This window comes from Puntigrus tetrazona, chromosome 11 (assembly GCF_018831695.1).
Source record: "Puntigrus tetrazona isolate hp1 chromosome 11, ASM1883169v1, whole genome shotgun sequence".
Classification (NCBI taxonomy): Eukaryota; Metazoa; Chordata; class Actinopteri; order Cypriniformes; family Cyprinidae; genus Puntigrus; species Puntigrus tetrazona.
Window position 1 is genome coordinate 9,231,978 of NC_056709.1, and position 18,637 is coordinate 9,250,614.

Below are 18,637 nucleotides of genomic sequence, written 5' to 3' on the forward strand. Positions count from 1 at the left end.
CTACTCTTTCTTTTGAAATACAGTAACTTTAAACGCTTTCAAATTTAAAACTTTGCAGGATGTTTTAATTCATTTAAAGCTGTGTTACACGCCGCATGAAAGGTCTTTTTTTTTTTAAATCCATAATAGGGGCGCTTCTTTAACGGGTACATAGCATTCAGAAATGTCATAGCCAAATGTGAACATTCTTAAAACAAAAGATATTTAGGAATTAAGATAAAGAAGCAAGATAAAGATACAATATCCTTTTTAAAAACATCCTATTGACATTTTATTAGCAATACATTTTGTAAGCATTGGGCAAAGCTAAAAGGTTTCATTCCAAACAAAAGGAGAAAAAGTCATGGAAACAGCAACATTATATCAGTCATCTTGTTCAACAGAGCTGAAGTATGTGATTTGTATGTTGGTATTTCAGTAATTGACTCTCTCTCTGTCTCTGTCTCTCTCTGTCTGTCTGTCTGTCTGTCTGTCTGTCTGTCTGTCTGTGTGTGTGTGTGTGTGTGTGTGTGTGTGTGTGTGTGTGTGTGTGTGTGTGTGTGTGTGTGTGTGTGTGTGTGTGTGTGTGTGTGTGTGTGTGTGTGTGTGTGTGTGTGTGTGTGTGTGTGCGTGTGTGTGTTGAGAGCGTACAGATCTAAATCGGAGCTGTTAGAACATGATGAAAGGGTTCAAGGCTGCAGGTTGTGACTATGCGGCGAGAGCAGCCTGTGTCTTCAGCTCACATTCATCTCTGCTCACCCAGTAGGAAATTCTTTTTCTCTCTCTCTCCCTCACTCACACTCACTCACACTTACACACACACACACACACTTTTGACACTGGTGCAGATATGAGCTCACAATCAAAGGCTGCACCTTCTGGGAATTTACTTTGGTTCTTTTATCTTGTAACAGAGGAAGTGAGCGAGGGACATGGGAGGGAAAACAATGTTATGATGTTTGTTTCCTCCTGTTTTATTTGTATTGGTTTATAAGACTCGCTACCTCTGAACTTATAGTTCTTTGTGGCTTTTGTTAACTTGGCTCTCTTTTTCTTTCTATGCACGTCTCCGTCAGACAGTCGGCCAGCGAGTTGTGTAATTGCATAGAGTCATTTCAGTATTGCAGGGTTTGTAGTCTGAATAGTCATAACAGTATATAATGCGTAGTGACTAGGAGCCATTTATTAAAATTGTCATAGAGCAATAAGACATGAACGCTATTTTAAAAATAAATATTGGAATTTACATTGCACAACTACACAAAATAATCTCTTTTATGGCAAACAGTAAGAAAAAGCCTCTTATTTAATATTTTGCTCAATTATGAAAGGCCTTTTACTGACCCCTAGTGTTCATCTCCAGCTCAAGCTCAACGGTAGTTTGTGTTTTCGTGACATATTTCTATCCAAGTTCAGCATGCAGGGACACATATAATGCCAGTCATGTAAGAATTATATTTCAATCCAAAAAATCCTGCCTGAAAACAATGACGTACCATTTTAATATGTCAATAAAATGTCAATATGGCCTCATTATTACACTAGAACAGATACTGATTTTAATATTTTAATTTTCAAAAGTCCACCAAATGCAAAAAATTACACAGCCATGTGAATAAAGGATTTCATTACTTGCAACTAAGTATTCATTAAGATTGATTTTGCTGATTATAATACGTTCCATTAATGCATTCATGTATTATTCAGTATGACAAGCTACATTAGTCCTATTGCTGGTTGGTGGAATACAAAAGAATATTCAAGCGCACAGCAAAACTGGCACCTTTGGCAAAATCAGATTTTATTTAGAAATGTGCGTCACAGATATCAAATTCTCACTCATTTCTACAGGCTCTATAACCGCAGCACAGTGATATATTCAGCTCAACACCTTTCGGCGCTGACTCATCCCAAACATTGTGCACTCAATCCCTTTTCTGTACAAGCATCTGATATAATCACAATAGCAAGTATAGGCTCACTGATTACAAATATCTTCAAGTGGTTCAAGTGGGACTTTTCTTTATTTGATATTTGTATTATATACGTATATACGAAAATGCAGAAAATTATTCACACAGAAAAATTATCGTCATAAATAAAATATACAACCTCTACAGCTGAAATGTATTCTAACAAGGGCAGTGCTTGAATGTGAAGCATTTCAGTGTTGCCGCTTGTTCAAAGTTATGAACAGGTATCTTCATGAACAGTAGATTTCTACTCGGACATTGATGCTTTGTGTTGGAAAATGCTGCACATACAGTACAAGGCCAGAAGTACAGTAACTAAAAGCACAGCCATGAGCACATAGTTTTGACTGTACTGACTCTATGGCAAGAATTGTGTTGTTATACGCAAAACGTAAAATGCCATATGAACTACTCGTGAATAACTCAACTCAAAAGATTTTATATTTTCACGTGGCATTCTGACTTTATAATGGAATAATTGTTGAAAGTTTGCTTACCCTAATGACATCCAAGGTGTTGATGATTTTGTTTCTTCATCAGAATTGATTTTGAAAAACTTAATGGATCCTCTGCAGTGAATGGGTGCCGTCAGAATGAGCCCAAACAGCTGATAAACACACCCTTACAATAACCCACAAAACTCCAAGTCAACATCTTGTCAAGTGAAAAGCTGCGTGTTGTAGAGTTGTAGAGTAAGTTGCTGTTTGTCTCATCTAAAACAGACAATAATATAATCTCATCTACATCTTGCATGGCCTAAGAGTAAGTGAACTTTTTCTGGCATTTCAAACCCGGTCACTGTCGTGTCAACAAGGCCCAGCTTTATTAAATATTGAAATCGTTTGGCCAATCAGCTCGAGACTGAGCCTTCATCGGCGGCATCTGACGAATCGTATTCATCGGCAGAGTCTGTTAGGGCGGGATATGGGCGGGGCTGGTCCAGATTGACATATGCGACCTTCAGGCTGATGTAATGCTCCCCCTCCAGGCTGGACAGAATACTCATCACAGCGGACACTAGTGTGGAGAAAGTTGGTCTTCTCTCGGGGTCAGGGTCCCAGCACTGTAACAGAATGGCGAATCTGCAGATACGGAGGTAGTGGACGTGTCAGTCGTCTCAGTTGGGTAATCTCCATTGAAAATAAGACATCAATCAGGCATATGAACTTGAGTCACACATATTCAGAGTTTCCATTGCTGAACCTCACCACCAGCCATGTTTCCACATCCTGTTGCTACACTCTGAGTCACTATGCAGTTTTTTGCTTTTAGTAAGAGTTTCTAACGCTTTACAAAGAAGAAATGTGAACGTGCCATGATTTATGTTAAAAACAACATGATATTAGTTAATGCATTATTATTTTTACATGACACCTGTCTTTACTCCACTCCAGCATATTTGCATGACTGAAAATGGAGCAGGGTTGTGTTTCCGTGTAAATGGAGCAAAACAGAGACTTTTGGAAAGATGGCACGAATGCCCACATTTGCTCTGTGTATCCTTGACCACCGTCTAAACAATAACAACACACTTATTGTACATATTTTTGGTTGTATCTGCATGAATGGTCATGAGACAGGCGTTTTCAATTGTATAATGTGGACAGATCATTTCTGAAATGCAGGATCTTTTCATTTTAAAACAATGTTTTAGTTTTTTAACTGGGCTAAATATGCTTATTTGGTACTCGAGAAATATTCCTGTTGTTATTAACGTTGAAAACAGTGCTGCTTAAAGGGATAGTTCACCCAAAATTTGCTTTGATGTTTATCTGCTTACCCTCAGGGCATCCAAGATATAGGTGACTTTGGTTACACTTGCAGAAAAGATTTTTTTCCCCACATCTGACACAGATTGGAATTTGATGCTCACGTTTAAACACAAAAATCCGCACGAGATCAAGTTTTCTCGCATCCTATCTGGGCCACATCCAACTGTGGATTTTAATCCGATACATAACCAATATCTGGACATCCAACATACATCTAAACGCACATATTCAATTTCCCGCAGAACTCCTAATGCAAGGGCGACATGTTTGCCCATAAAAACAGCACTAATAGCCTACCTGCTAATTTTATTGAGGCAGGAACTACACATAAGAAATTGTGTAACATTCAGGAGCTGGTTTTCAACACCATTGCAGTCTTTCAGTCATATAAAGTCAGTCACTGAGACTCACGGCTTTGAGAGTCAAAAAGTACGCATAGGACAGTGGTGGATCAAAGTAAAAAAATATATAAATACTGTTCAGCTTTTTGCAAAGACCTCAATGTATCGTCATGAGCCGCAGGGTTTATTTTAGTTTTGTCTGTATTTTTTTGAGTCCCATGAGTCGCATTGACTGCCATTATATGACTGACAACAGTTTGAGTTCAAAATATTTGTTTGTGTTCTACTGAAGGAACATCTGGGATGCCCCCAGGATGCCCCCAGGGATAAGCAAATAAACATCACATTTTCATTTTTGGGTGAACTATCCCTTTAATATTTTCTTTTAAAACTGTCACGCATTTTTACAAGATTCTCAAATTTCAAAAAGTTCAAATGAACAGCATTTTGCAACTGAAATGTTGTAACATTATAAAAGTCTTTACTGTCTTATTGAATAAAAGCAAAAAACTATACAAATAACTAAATCTCTTTTAAAACATTCAACAATATATTTGTGATAGCAATAACATTGGGTAAACGCTTAAGGCTTAGTTAGTGATAGCAAGTTTCTCAAGGTTTACAAAGTTTTGCAGTGTCACTATGGTGGTTTTTTAAATATTTCCGTCTGCCTGAAAGTGAATGATGATTAACTCTCTGGGCAGTACTTGAGGTGTTGGATAATTGAAGGGACATTCACAATAACCTTTCAGTTGACCTTTTCCACTGCTCTGAATACTGAGTAAGCTCTAAACCCTCTGAACCTCAAATGGTGGAAAAACACTAAACTTACTGAAAGCTACTTAAAACCATTGCATTTTCAAAAGGCCATGTCATTCTTTCTGTTCTGCTGTGAAACAATTTCCAATAACAAATGAAAGAAAACCTTCTAAAGAACTGACCCACCTTCTATAAACCAACCGAACTTATGCCAAAACTTTTAACTTGGAAGAATAAGTTGGAGCTTAAATACATATTGCAAAAAAAAAAAAAAATGGAAAAACTTACAATGGATCTGGACAATATTGTGGCTGAGGCAGCCGTCGGCCCTTTAGAAGGTAATGTGTGATGTCATATGGGTCAACTTCAGGATACGGACTGGCTCCTCGTGTGAGCATCTCCCACATTAAAACCCCAAAAGACCACTACAGTAAAAGACACAATAAAAGATCATGTGACAAATCCTAAATTTAATCCATTGGTTGAAGTAAATGTTGCTCACCACATCTGACTTGGTTGTGAACTTCTGCGTCTGCAGGCTCTCAATGGCCATCCATTTGACGGGCAGTTTGGCTTTCCTGTGGTCCTGGACACTGTAGTACTCCTTCTCCAGCACATCTCGAGCCATTCCAAAGTCTGCCACCTTTACAGTGTAGGATTCATCAAGCCTGAGAGCATTTTGGTTCGGTCAGTCCCAAATTCATAATTGTCTGTTGAGCTTCAGTGTGTATTTACAATTTAAACAATCACTTAATGCTCTGACATTCTATTTCGGAGCTCTTAAAGCAGATGATATACTATTATCTAACATATAAATTGCGTTTTTCTCTCAATGAAAACAGTGAGAAAACAGCAGTTAAGAAAGCATCTGATCCTAGCGATGTGGATATGTTGGCATAAGCTTTTAGCAATTTAGTGCAAAATAAAGTCTCATTTATTTATAGCATTGTATACAACAGATTGCTTTAAATAAAGCAGCTTTAAAGTATTAAACATGAAAAAACAGTATTAGTGTAGCTTTCAGTTAGAATTGCAACTTTTATTTCTACTATTAACAGCTCTCCAGTGTGTTCACATGTGACCTTAAAGGCCAGGACAGACCAAGCCGACGGTCGGGCGCCAGCATGTTGGATCAGTGTCGGGATAACGTGAGAACTCTGATTGGATGTCTAGTTTTCGCAAATGAGTGCCAGAAAATGAATGTAAAAATGGTGAAAACGAGTAAGTAAAAGAAGGAGGCGCAAACAGAAGACTCTTCTAAATTTACCCAAGCATTCCAATAAATGAATATTATCATAACGTGAGCCGCTTAAAAAGTTATAAATGTTACGTATTGTCAAAATGGTAACCAACTTTGTTCATGTTTCATATTATGTGCGTTTATCTCTCTTTGTTCTGGTTTCTCCGCGTGAATGACGAATATTGAAAGCCGCCGATATAGACAGCTAAGTCATCTCACGCAGGGCAAGAATGCACAATTTAGTTTGCCGTCGCCTGTCTGGTGTGTTCGAGAACAGCTTTTCTGTCTGATGCTGCTGATGCGAGCCAACAACACCGTCGGCTTTCATCGCTGCTGTTGGCGTCAGCTTGGTTTGTCCCGGCCTTAATGGACTAAACAGAGAAATGAGGTTACAAAAGTCCACGTTAAAAAATGTAATCAGCAAAGACCAACGGTTCGAAAGAGTTTCCCAGCTGAACCTTTCTGGAAAGTTTGCTTTGGCAAGCTGCTTTGAACTGTTCAAACTAACTCCAAACAAACTTCATTTCGCTTGATTTTGTTTGAAATCATGACACTCTAGTTCACTTATACAAGTATATCAGGGCCCTAAAGCCAATCTTTGTGCATACAACACTCACATGCAATTGCGTGCTGCCAGATCCCGGTGCACAAACTTCTTTTGTGCAAGATACTCCATTCCTTTAGCAACCTGGAGCCCGAAGCCAATCAAATCCTTAACTGTGGGATTCTAGGGTAAGACGACAAAACTACATGAGACATATAAAACAGGCACACACTGATTTTGTGTAATTATTGGAAACATCATTACTGGAGCTTCTGCTAAGGTCATGAACTTAATTTAAGCTGTGCAGGTGGTTATGTTGTGAAATCCATCCACAGATGCAAACCTGTTGTATAAGGCAAAGGTAAAAGGAAAAATACACAACGTATCTGATATGTTAAACAGTTTAAGTTCCAGCAACTGACCCTCTTCTCACAGCGAATGAAGTGACGCAAGTCTCCGTGTTTCATGTAAGGTAAGACCACCAAAGGAAGTCCCTCTTTGGGAAGAAGGATACCCAGCAGAGAGAGAACATTACTGTGATGAAACCCCTTCATAAGAATACCCTCTTTCAGAAACTGCTCCACTTCTTCCACATCTGTTATTCCTACCAGAGACACAGATTGTGAAAAAATACAGTTGCAAGTACACATTATATTATCTATAGTAAATAAATAACCTATAACCTTATCTATAAGTCTCCAAATATTGTTTAAAACCTTTGCATGACTGCTACATTTATTCATCTGGCAGACTCTTTTATCTGCATACTGTACAGTGCTTTGATGCAACCTGTGTTGTTAAAAGCGCTATATAAATAAAAATGATTGATTGATTGATTGATTGATTGATCTGCAGTAACCTATATTGCATTCAATGTACAATACATTTTTAATCAGTTCATGCATTCAGTGATAAATTGAACCCATGACCTATTGTTGCTAAAACCACAATCTACTGTTTAAGCAACAGGAACACTACTGCTGCTACAGTTAACAGTTAATCAATTTTCGAGGCAGCCCATCGTGAGTAACTTGTTTTTATCAGGCAAGTAATCCCGAAAGGGGAGTTTGATTCTTCTTGAGTGTCTTTATGAGCATATTTCAATGAGGAGTTTCTTACTGTTAAGAGATTTCACAGCGCAGTGGATTTCTCTGTTGTTGTGGTCAGTGAGGTAACCATGGTAAACTGTCCCAAAGTGCCCTACAAAAAAATAAATAAATGAATCATGTTTATTAATAGTGCCAATAATCCTCAGGTTCATAACATGATCTTTTACAATAACTTAAGAAATTAAGAAATATCTTGTTCCAAACAAGGAGTCTTTCATGGTCTTTCATGCCTGAAATTCAGCTTTCACTCCCAGGAGTAAATTATATTTTAAAATATATTTAAATAGAAAACAGTTATTTTAAATTGAAAAAAACATTTTACTGTATTTTGAACAAATGAATACATCAACGGTGAAAAGACACTTTAAAAATCTTTCAGACCTCAAAACTTTTGAGAGGTAGTGTATTAAACTTTTTTTCAGCATCCAGTATGCTTTATTTATAAACCCACCTTTTCCGATGATCTGGTGGTGGTGAACCTTGAGCATGAAGGCTGGGATCAGCACGTCCTTCACCTCCTCCAGCAGTTCAGGACGGAAACTGGTGATGGATATCTTCTCTGGGGGCATGAGGGGGGTCAGGGTTGTGTCCAGGGTGCCTGTGTAGGCCAGACCAGGGAACGCCACGGCTCCAGCAGGTGCAGTGATGGTTGTGAGGGGCAGTTCTGCAAACACCAAACAACATAAAGTTTCAAAAGTATCTGTAGACTTCCACTTCAAAGTTTTATTACAAAAAATACATAAATGTAAATGTGTTGCTGATGTGAATATGTTGTCTCACCACGTCTGTAGTCTCCTAAGGAAGATAAATCCACACTATTATTACGAGAGCGACTATGGGAAAAATAAGACAGGCGTTTTTCTGCCAGTGAAGCTGTGGGTAAAGAAAGATAAACCTGAATCAAACTCTTTTTTTTTGAAACAGCTATGCTTGTTAAAGGGTTAGTTCACCCCAAAAGGAAAATTCTATCATTAATTACTCGCCCTCATGTCGTTACAAACCTGTAAGACTTTGGAAAACAAATATATAGATATTTTTGATGAAGTCGAAGGGGTATCCGACCCTCTATAGACAGCAACACAATTGAAATGATCCAGGTCCAGAAGCACATTAAATACATTGTTTGTATTGCACAAAGAAAACAAAAATAATATAGTTCATGCGTGCTTTCCTCCCAAATGTAAACAATTCTGATTATGTCAGCATATGTTACCTAATCTCCAAAATGGCAGAAGACGTAACCCAGGGTAGAAGAATGGTTGAATAAATTATGTTTATTTTATTTTCTTTGCGCAAAAAGAAACTATCCTAATAGCGTTGTGAAACTGAAGTTGAGCCACTGATGTCACATGGACTGTTTTACCGATGTATTTTCTAATGTTGCGTTTCTGGACCTCTCAGCTGTCTTTCTGCCTATGGAGGGTCAGATATCTCTCGGATTCCATCAAAAATATCTTCATCTGTATTCCAAAGATGTGTGAAGGTCTGGTTTGGAATCACACAGGGGTGAGTAGAATTATTGACAGAATTTTCAGTTTGGGGTGAGCTAACCCTTTAAGATATAAAATTCAGGAATGCAGAAGGTTTGCATTAGTGAGACGTGGCATAATTTGTGCTTACCTTTTTTCTGTTTCCTCAGATGTTTCAGCACAATAAAGGCCATAACAGCACCCGTGACAAGAGCTGCCAGTATGCCAAGCACAATACCCACCATATAGTGGTTACTGACCAAGATTACAGTGCCAACGTTATGTGTGTACCCATTAACTGTTACCTGGTACAGAAAAATACTGACATCAGTGTGAGGCTGTAATATGCAACTAATTTGTTTTGGCTACAGATGAGGTATTTGGCTCCATTTATAGATCTGCACACACTTTCAAACACTCACCTTCACAGGTAAACCCTCACTGGGAATGGTGAGATTATTAGGGATCCTGCATGTAATCTCATTATCTAAAACTTTAGCACCACAGTCGACATCTCCAACCGTCATTGTGATCGACATGCAGGAGCTCACGAGGTTCAACTTCTGGTGCTAAGTCATGAGAAAGAATCTTAGATTTTAAATGTTTTCTCAAAAAAATCGTATACAGCAATGCAATAATGGGATTGTACTCGTGGATGTATCTACATACATGCAAAGACACTTCATCAAAGCCGGGGTAGAGTCTCAGTACATGACCTTCAGTCTCAAATGGGATGGGTCTGCCATAAGGGTGGTAGGAGAAGTCTTGTTTCCACAGGCCGAGCACTCCATCCATGTCAAACGAGAGCTCGCCCTCTTCTGTCTCATCTCGATGGAAGACAGGGGTGATGCACTCCATACGGGAGGGTTTTGCTTTCCCTCTGCACTCCTTCAGGGAACAACAGGTTGAAGCAAATGTAACACAAATCTGTTTGCTTAGATGCTGCAGTCTGCAAATTCTAATGTTATGCTGCAAACGTATAGATTTAAAAACTTTAATATTTTATTCATGATTGCAGCGGACGAAATGAGACAATTTTATTAAAAATTCTTTTATAAAAAATGTATTTATATTAAATTTAAAAAATTATTAAAAACCTATGTAGTGTTGAAAGGTAAAGGTCATGAAAGAGATCGCCCAACCCTAAATATCTTACCTTAAACACAAAAAATAAGGTGCCGCTTAAACTGAGATTAGACTGAATTGTAAATTGCGCCACTCTTTTCTAACATTTACTGCAGATAACATCTAGAGAACATGTAGTTCTAGTAATGAGTATGAATAATATTTTCCATCTTGCTACCTTCTTATTACATTGCCCTTGGTTGGGCTAAATTTATGTTAAAGTTCTAAAGGATTTTGGAACATATTTCTTTAATAATAAATCTATTTGCACTCTGGTAGTTCCGAAACTTGCAGAGTGTTACAAAGAACGCTTTTTATTTTAAAATATTAAGCAATATTTGATTTCTCACTGGTGATATGACCTCTTTATAGAAGCAAGGCAATATATCAATTATGCAGGAGTGAACGTTTGCAGTTCATACCGTGGAAACAGGTTTGAGGTGGCTTTCTTTGGGTTTAAAATAGACGACAGTTCTGTAGACAGAGTCCAGATTTCGACCTTCAATGATGATTCTTGACCCACTGTAGTTTGAAATAAAATATTATACATTCTACAACTTTTCTGAAAGGCTGTTTTCTGAACTGCCAATAATTGAACAGCTTATCACTTCCTGAATCTACCTGTCAAAGCTGCAATCAGGCAGCACAGCAAGAATCTCAGGGGTCTTCTTGTAGCGGAAGACTTTAGTGGTCACCACACGGGACTTATCGATGTAGACACGGAGCACCACGTCTTTCACCTCCGTCACAGGCCGAGAGAGACATATGATGGAGGACAGGTTTCCTTTTACCACAGACACACTGTAGGTTGAACAACATTCACTTAGAACATGAACAATACATATATAACCTTAAACAGAGAAAATTAATAGACAGCTCAAAATTTCAACATTTCAAAATGTATTTACCCCCAAATAAACGCAAGCCTACGTAGAACATAAAACATTATTTAAAAAATATAAATCATCTAACCAACCCCCACACATTTAAACAATAGTCTACATAATTTTAATACAATTACACTAAAATGTTTTGATGCAGTTTAAAGTTGAATACATTTAAAAGGCCCGGATATAAGGACTACACACACACCTTTGGATTGGACATGTTTCTCCATCAAGTGTAACTTTCCTGTTTTTCCCAGAGTCCAAATAAGGGCCTGTGATAGTGATGAGGGTTCCTCCGTTCACAGGCCCATAGTCAGGCTGGACCTCAGTGATGTTTGGAACCTGGTGTAAAAAATATATTAGGCAGAGGTTATCTAGTATCCACAAGCTTATTAATGTTAAAAATCAGGTGGAGAATGGGTGGTTTTTGACGGATGTTATGTTTGTGTATGCTTAATTACCACAAAGGTGAATCCAGGCATCTCTGCACTTCCTTTAATGGAATATCGTCCCTCCACTCGGCCCTCATGCACCTTAGCTGTGACGTTCACCATTTTAAAAAGTGGCTCTGTCGCCCCAGAACGGATCTTACACAACAAACTGAGCATAAAAATGTCCAGACTTTAAATAAAGAGTTTCCTTTGCACAAACATATAAAAACCAACCACTAGAAATCTGTTATACCTCTATTATGCATGATTCTTTAATGAACATAAAGTCCAAAAGAGCAACAATTATTTAAAGCAATTGTTTTTTACTTTTACTATTGATCAATGTAATGCATCCTTGCTAAATAAAGTATTTGTATATTTTAGAACTGTAAGTTTTAGTTTTATTTTAATTATTTTAGTACATCATTTAGTACATAAATTAATATGATTAAAAAAAGTTATGTTTTTTTTCTTTTCTTTAGTCAACTAATAACCCTTGCTTACTGTGTGCTGTTGCTTTTGTGAGGCTGAACCACACAGACAGTTTCTCCTAGCTTCACCTCGTGGGTTCTGGTCGTGATGGCGGGTCGCAGAGGTGACTGAAACTCCCATCCACATAGAGTCATCTCACTCTGACCATCAGGGGGTGCTCTTTTGGGGAAAAACTGCACAGAACATTTCTATATGCATTTGCTAAAACAAAAATAATCTCATAAATCATGTTTTTTCATTGTGCATTCCAATTCTAAATCTAAATCAATTTAAGTTATTTTAAAAACAGCTAACAGCTAACTAACACAAAACTTATAATAACACACTAAAAAAACCAAGAACGTAGTTATTGTATCTGATTTTGCAAATTAACTGTTTAAATATGAATGCATAATATCTCACCTCTGTGATGCCGGGTGGACAGGACTCATTTCCCCAGTGTTTCCTGCACTCAGAAGCCCAAGTGCACAGACCTGAGCACCAGCCACATCCCATGAACTTAGGTGCAATCAGACACATGGCGCATGTGAGGAAATGCCGACAACCCGGACCTCTCTGAGGCACCTGAATCATCTGCCAGTTTTAATTATATAACGATTAGCCCAAAATAAGAATACAGCCTTGAGTAATCATAGCCATATCCAAATGAAATATTAGCATGCTGCATAAAAACATGGAAGACAATTCATGGTTGGAATTACATCTGATTTATTCCTTTAATTATTTCATGCCACACACCTTATCTCCAACCACAAACAGTAGATGGTCCGGGGAGAGAACCGCTGCGGTAGATGACACTTTCTGGTTCTCTACAAGGGAGTAATTAGCAAAGATGATGGGGCTGGACCTCCTCAGTACAAGCTGCGGCATAAAAAACAACAGAGGTTAATGTAACTATAAATGAAACAGGCATAGTCTTCTTTATGATCTATACCTGCAAGAGCCTCCCATCTGAAGTGCCTATATGAGCCACTGTCTTGTTCTCGATGCTTGTGACCAGCAGTGAGGTGAGCAGAACGCCTCTCATCTGTCTGTTGAAGAGGTCAACTCTGTAGTATGGCTGAGACACCAGGGTGGGCTGATCTCTGCAGGTCATATTGTGCTCCATGCTCTGATCATACATATGCAATAAAATAATCAACATGCACTGCTAGACAGATTTTTAAGCTTGTTTTTTTCTAAAAAAGAAAATACATTTTAGTGAAATATGTGGACATTGTTTTGTATATTTTGGATATTCCAGTAAGGACACTAATTCAGATTCTCACAAGAATTCCAAACATAACACAAAGGAACTCAATCTCTTGTTTGGGTAGCTTAGTGCTAACTGCTGTTAACATGTTGCACTCTCCAATTTCTGTATTGCCTGGGAATCTAATATTTCAAATCAAAAAAGGAAACTACCAACATCAGAAAAAAACCAAAAAACACAAGCCTTGACTAACCAAATCATGGGCCTATAAAGAGCTAGCTAGTCAAGATGTGTAAATAATGTAAATAATATATAATTATATATATATATATACACTGCAGCACTTCTATCTATTCAAATGTGCATACATTATACATTTTAACGAGTGCATCCAAAATCAGTGATCTGGTTAGTGTCTCTCACCGGATTCTCTAAAAAGACACTGTCATTTTCTCCTTTTTCCACACATTTCCCATAAACATTGACCTTAATGGAAAACCCTATTGTTTTACCTGCACAAACACACACTCACAGACTCATACACACATACCATCTGTAATCTCTGCTTTTATGGCAGCAAACTGGCAATCACACCCTGACATTTCCGAGACATTCTCCCACACATTGTTTAGGTTGTGGCTAAAAAAAAGTGGCTAATTCTCATCTGAACACTAAAAAGATTTTGCAGCTTTTAAGAAATCTGAACCGCATTTGTACAGCTGTTCAAACCAAAAAAATTACAGATTTGCCATAAATTTGTTATTTTTTCTGATGAAGGCAAAAAAAATGCAATTTGCAAATGGCTAAATTTTTCCATTATCTTTTTTTTATGTTGAAACACTCTCCTGTATATTCACAAAACGGTAATGAAAGAAAACTCTCACAAGTGACTGACATTGTTTTCTGTGAATAATGCTGAAAAGAGCAAAGGAACGTTAGATTTAAGCTGTTTAGATCATCTCACAGAACTACTGCAAGCATGAATATGAAATTCATGACAAGAGATTGTACAGAAAAAACTTCAAAGCTGTTCAAAACACACAAACAGAACAAAAACACAGGCAACTTATTGTTTTGAATCTCATGTTAAAAGTCAAAATTGATGAAAGCACCAACACTTCTTTGTGGTTTTAATGTTTATGTGCCAGAGTGAAGCATGGGTCAATCTTTTGCAAGCCTGAGTCAAGTTTTAAATCATTTCCCAGTTATGAGTAAAGTCTCAGGCAATCAGACTTAGAACAAGCACAGCCTAGAGAAAACACTTTCAACAACGAGTATAAAGCAAAAGCAGCCACATATACCCAAACCTGAATCATAATCACAGACTTATATTAAACAGTTCTTTCCTACAGAGACCAAACACAGACTTTTTCCAACACAGACTTTCCTACAGAGACCGAACTATTTTGCAACTTTGTTATTCCCAAATATTCTATTACACTACAATAGCTGCTCTTATTTCCTGCTTAAATGTTTTGGTATTTTGTGTACATGTGCCACAGGCAAGAGCAAAAAAAAAAAAAACTTACTAAGTTTCTGAAAATGAACAACTTCGGTCTTAGAGTGTCAGTGTTAATGGTTACAAAATGGTTTCTTCAATCAGACCATACAGATTTTGATGAAGTGTAGTGACTTCACTGCCACTATTACTCTCTACAGGAATTGAAGTCCCAAAGGACTATACAAGGCTTATGACCCACTTTGTGGTCACATAAAACTTTTTACAACAAAAGAACAAGAAAGAAAGAAGCGAGTCATGCTTTTGTTAAGAAGGCATTGCACCACGAATATGGAGCCATTTTTTCGAAACCATACGTAATGTCATTTGTTAAAGTTAGATGTTCAAAACAGTACGGCATTTACATATTTTAAATGTTTATTTGTGGTGTTTAATTGCAGTTTTCCTTTGCAACAAGCCGAGGATCTTTTATTGTGGTACGCAACAGTAAACTTTCATTTGATTTTAACCAGAAAAATGATTCATCTGCAAATGGTTCAAAAGCATACAGAACAAACAAAACAAAAAGCTGAGAAAATGCACAAACCTCATGTGGGCAGCTCTCGCAGGGCTGAAAATGGCAAAGGCCTCTGGAAAGCTGCTCTGGTCCTGACCTGCAACAGTCCTCCACTCCATCGTCTATTGCCGTGTTTACCGTATCCATTGGAAATGCGCAAAGTGCTGAATCGTGTTCGGGAATGCCTGAGTCATCGGTTACAGCAAACACGCCATATAAGATATCGTCCTCTTCTTCAGCACCCAGCTCATCCGCGAGCTCCCGTCCGGCCTTGCCAAAGTGGGCCGCTTGAACCACGTTGTAGACCACATCTTTGAAAGGTTCGCTCCCGTTGCTTCTCCTTCGCCTTTTGGGCTCAAAGCGACATTCTAAAACAATTTCACGGTATCGTCGCATCTCCCACTCGTGGCGCGGCAAGCGGCCTAGTCTTGTCTGAAAGGGAGACGAGTCCAAGTTGGTTTTCTCTCGTTGGACAGACAAGAAGTAGACAAAGTCCTGCGTGTAGAAGCTGTAGATGTACTCGATGCTGTACGTCTGCCGTAGAGCAGGCAACACCGTCAGCCCTCTGACATCCGTGTAAAAACCGTCCTCGGTCGCCACCGGTCGCCGCACGGAAATGGACATGCGGCCGTATTTTTGCGTCACGCTGTTGTTCACCGTTGCTGCGACAAAGAAGTACACCGTTTGGCCCTCTTCCACCATGGAGACTTTCGTTCCCAAAGGACTAGCAATGCAATCCGGACAGAACTGCGGAGAGTTCAGCTTCTTCCGGAATAAACACTTTGAAGGCCCTGGAGGCTTTCCATTTTCATGGAGTTGATGGAAATAGCAAACTCCATACTGGGAGCTTCCGCAAGAGTACAAGTACATCAGGAACGTATCTAGTAGCAACACCTCATTGTCTGTGTCCTCACGGAAAGGATCTCTTGCGATATCACATAAATCGCATATCTTACACTCCGGACTGCCCACGGGTCCCGTACGGAGTTCCCAAAGTTTACCTAGAGTGGTGTTCACCGCCTCAATTATATTCTGAGAGGCCACATAGACTTCTTGGAAAATGGAGTTGGTAACTATGTTCTGGATGGGATTGCCGCTCTGGAAGTAAGGCATGGGGTACGGCACTGAGAAGTCCACAGCGATGGAGGCCGTTGGGGGACAAGTGTCTAATGCAGAAGACATTAGAGCCTGTATCCAGATGCATGTCACCAGATGAGTGGCCCAGTGGACCATGTCCTCTCCAGGTTGAAGAAAATGGATGTAGATTGTTGTGGTTATCTCCAGCTGGCATCTGTCAGTGAAGACATCCTGAGAACAGGAAGCCTTGGGAGCACAAAAACCACAAAAGAAGCCTAATTTTTATACGGTTAATGTATAGACATTATTAGAAATTAATCGAAAACCCACAGAACACACCAGCCCAACAAGGCGGTCAAATTCAAAATAATGTGAATCAGTGATGACGTACAGAATGTCTCAATGTAATTTCAGTACATGGCAAAAAGGAAATGATTCATGTCTGTAAACCCTATAAGAGATTTTGCTTATTCATTCGTGTCTGTGCATTAAGTCATGTCTCCACAAGAAAGTCAGGGTAAAAATAGGTATTACAAAATATGAAGATAAATATATAAAAGGCCTGGGAAAGAATGGTTGGCTTCCAGCTACAATGTTCTATGTAGTACTGCTTGGTTCTCATCTGTGTTATTGATTAACAGAGCTCATCACCATGTTCTGCACTCAGGGCCTCTCAAATTGTCATTCTTGTCACAACCTAGACGTGCTTTTTTGTTCAAAATTTGCAAACTGACTGCTGTGCCTTTCAGTCGAGAGCTTTTTTTAACTAACAAGCAAGCTAATTACTGTTCAAAATCATGCCACAGCATCTGCACTGAACGCAGCGTTTAAGTATTTAATACATCTTCGGGGGAAACAGCGGAAAGTGGCATGTGTTTCTTTAAAATAGATCTTGACTGCTTGGGTAGTGTGACACAGAAACGATTCACAGGTCTCGTCTAAAAGAAAAAGAAAGCTAAACGCAAATAATTAAATTCACCTGCTTGTTATGTTATGTTATATTTGTTTAAAATATTCAGCAACTTGATTCCAAGCCTTTTGAGTTTTAGGGAGTCTAAGTGTGAATGTGTTATCCTTATCCTGTGTCTTTTCATTTCATTTGCATGAATCCGAGTCACAAAGCTTGCAAGATATGTTGAATATAGGCTGCTAATTTTAATAAGTAATGTTATTGACGCTGTAGGATGTACTTGTACCGTGGATATAGCCGATGGTTCATTTTGAAATGTAAAGATTGTTTAGTCTTTAAAAAGGATTCGACTTTTGTCTGACATGAGACATCCACTGACCGAGAATTGTAATGATTATTCGATTAGTTTAATAATAATATACTTTATTAAGTATTTGTAATGCACCGTATCTAAGGAACTAACAGAGCTGATGCAATGTATAAAGCCTGTTATTTTATATAGTCTGTTAGTCTAATTAATACTGACAACTATTATCGAATAGGCTATATACAATTACATTTAAACTTCAAGAAAAAATGTTATCTTGTAAGCATATAGTAAATTTGATAAGATAAAACCAATAAGCAATGAGCTCACACTCACCTGTTAGTGATGTTAAACGGGCGAAGCACAAATGTCAAGATGCATCAATAAGCGCATTTCCAGCTCTGAACATATAAAAAAAAAAAAAATTAAAGAAAGAAAACAAGTTTCAGTTTAATATATGCGCAAAACCAGATGCGAGACTTCTGAAACATGATTGAAGAGACGTCTCGGTGTTTCGGTCGCGCGCTCGACTCGTTTGAAGCAGAGCCGTTGAGAAACAGAGCTGCCGCTCTCTCATTGGCTTCCACGGAAACGGAGGAATGCGGAAGTAAAGCGTGTCTTTTTATTATTGTCATTACGCAATTATGCGCAAATTAATACAAACATATACATCCCACAACAGTAGTAGAGGAAAAATAGGAGATGCAAAAAAATATATATAAAATCTTAATTTAATTAACCAAATTAAACTGACATAGTGCTTTATATGTGTTTGTAGCTTTTCTCTTTCTAATATTGCGCAAGGTGGTACAATACTGCTTCATTTCTTTGATAAAATATTAACTATTTGGCTTTGCTGTAACATAAATATGATATTTTCCAAGTAAAATGATTAGAAGAAATTGTACTTTTAGAATCAATGTTAAAAAAAAAATTTATAATAATAAATAATAATAATAATAATAACCATATATTCCTACTTGTTTTAATGTTCCAAACATTCTAGAAATTAAGT

The 18,637-nt window shown here is 38.1% G+C and overlaps 1 protein-coding gene across 2 annotated transcripts; it reads right to left on the reverse strand.

Moving 5' to 3' along the window:
- Positions 1-1,762: 1,762 nt before the first annotated feature.
- mst1rb (macrophage stimulating 1 receptor b) lies at positions 1,763-18,183 on the reverse strand. Of its 2 annotated transcripts, none has more exons than XM_043251394.1 (21): positions 17,959-18,183; positions 15,359-16,651; positions 13,056-13,232; positions 12,860-12,982; positions 12,524-12,619; positions 12,134-12,294; positions 11,660-11,798; positions 11,404-11,540; positions 10,933-11,112; positions 10,734-10,833; positions 9,856-10,074; positions 9,609-9,755; positions 9,338-9,491; positions 8,498-8,590; positions 8,169-8,381; positions 7,728-7,808; positions 7,031-7,212; positions 6,682-6,791; positions 5,327-5,492; positions 5,113-5,249; positions 1,763-3,034 (listed from the first exon to the last, which is right to left on the reverse strand). In XM_043251394.1, exons 2-21 carry the CDS (start codon positions 16,559-16,561, stop codon positions 2,803-2,805), a joined length of 4,050 nt encoding a protein of 1,349 aa, XP_043107329.1. In that variant the 5' UTR covers positions 16,562-16,651; positions 17,959-18,183; the 3' UTR covers positions 1,763-2,802. The 2 variants fall into 2 exon arrangements, with proteins under 2 accessions (XP_043107329.1, XP_043107328.1); XM_043251393.1 differs by having other exon boundaries at positions 12,524-12,694.
- Between the last annotated feature and the right edge of the window lie 454 nt (positions 18,184-18,637).

Excerpts from the sequence above, each read along its gene's own strand:
- mst1rb (XM_043251393.1), bottom strand. The coding sequence starts at position 16,561 with ATGGTCCACTGGGCCACTCATCTGGTGACATGCATCTGGATACAGGCT. Across the intron at positions 9,492-9,608 it reads GTGAGGGTTTACCTGTGAAG|GTAACAGTTAATGGGTACAC; the intron begins GTGAGTGTTTGA and ends TTTCTGTACCAG. Across the intron at positions 3,035-5,112 it reads CAATATTGTCCAGATCCATT|ATTCGCCATTCTGTTACAGT; the intron begins GTAAGTTTTTCC and ends CCGTATCTGCAG.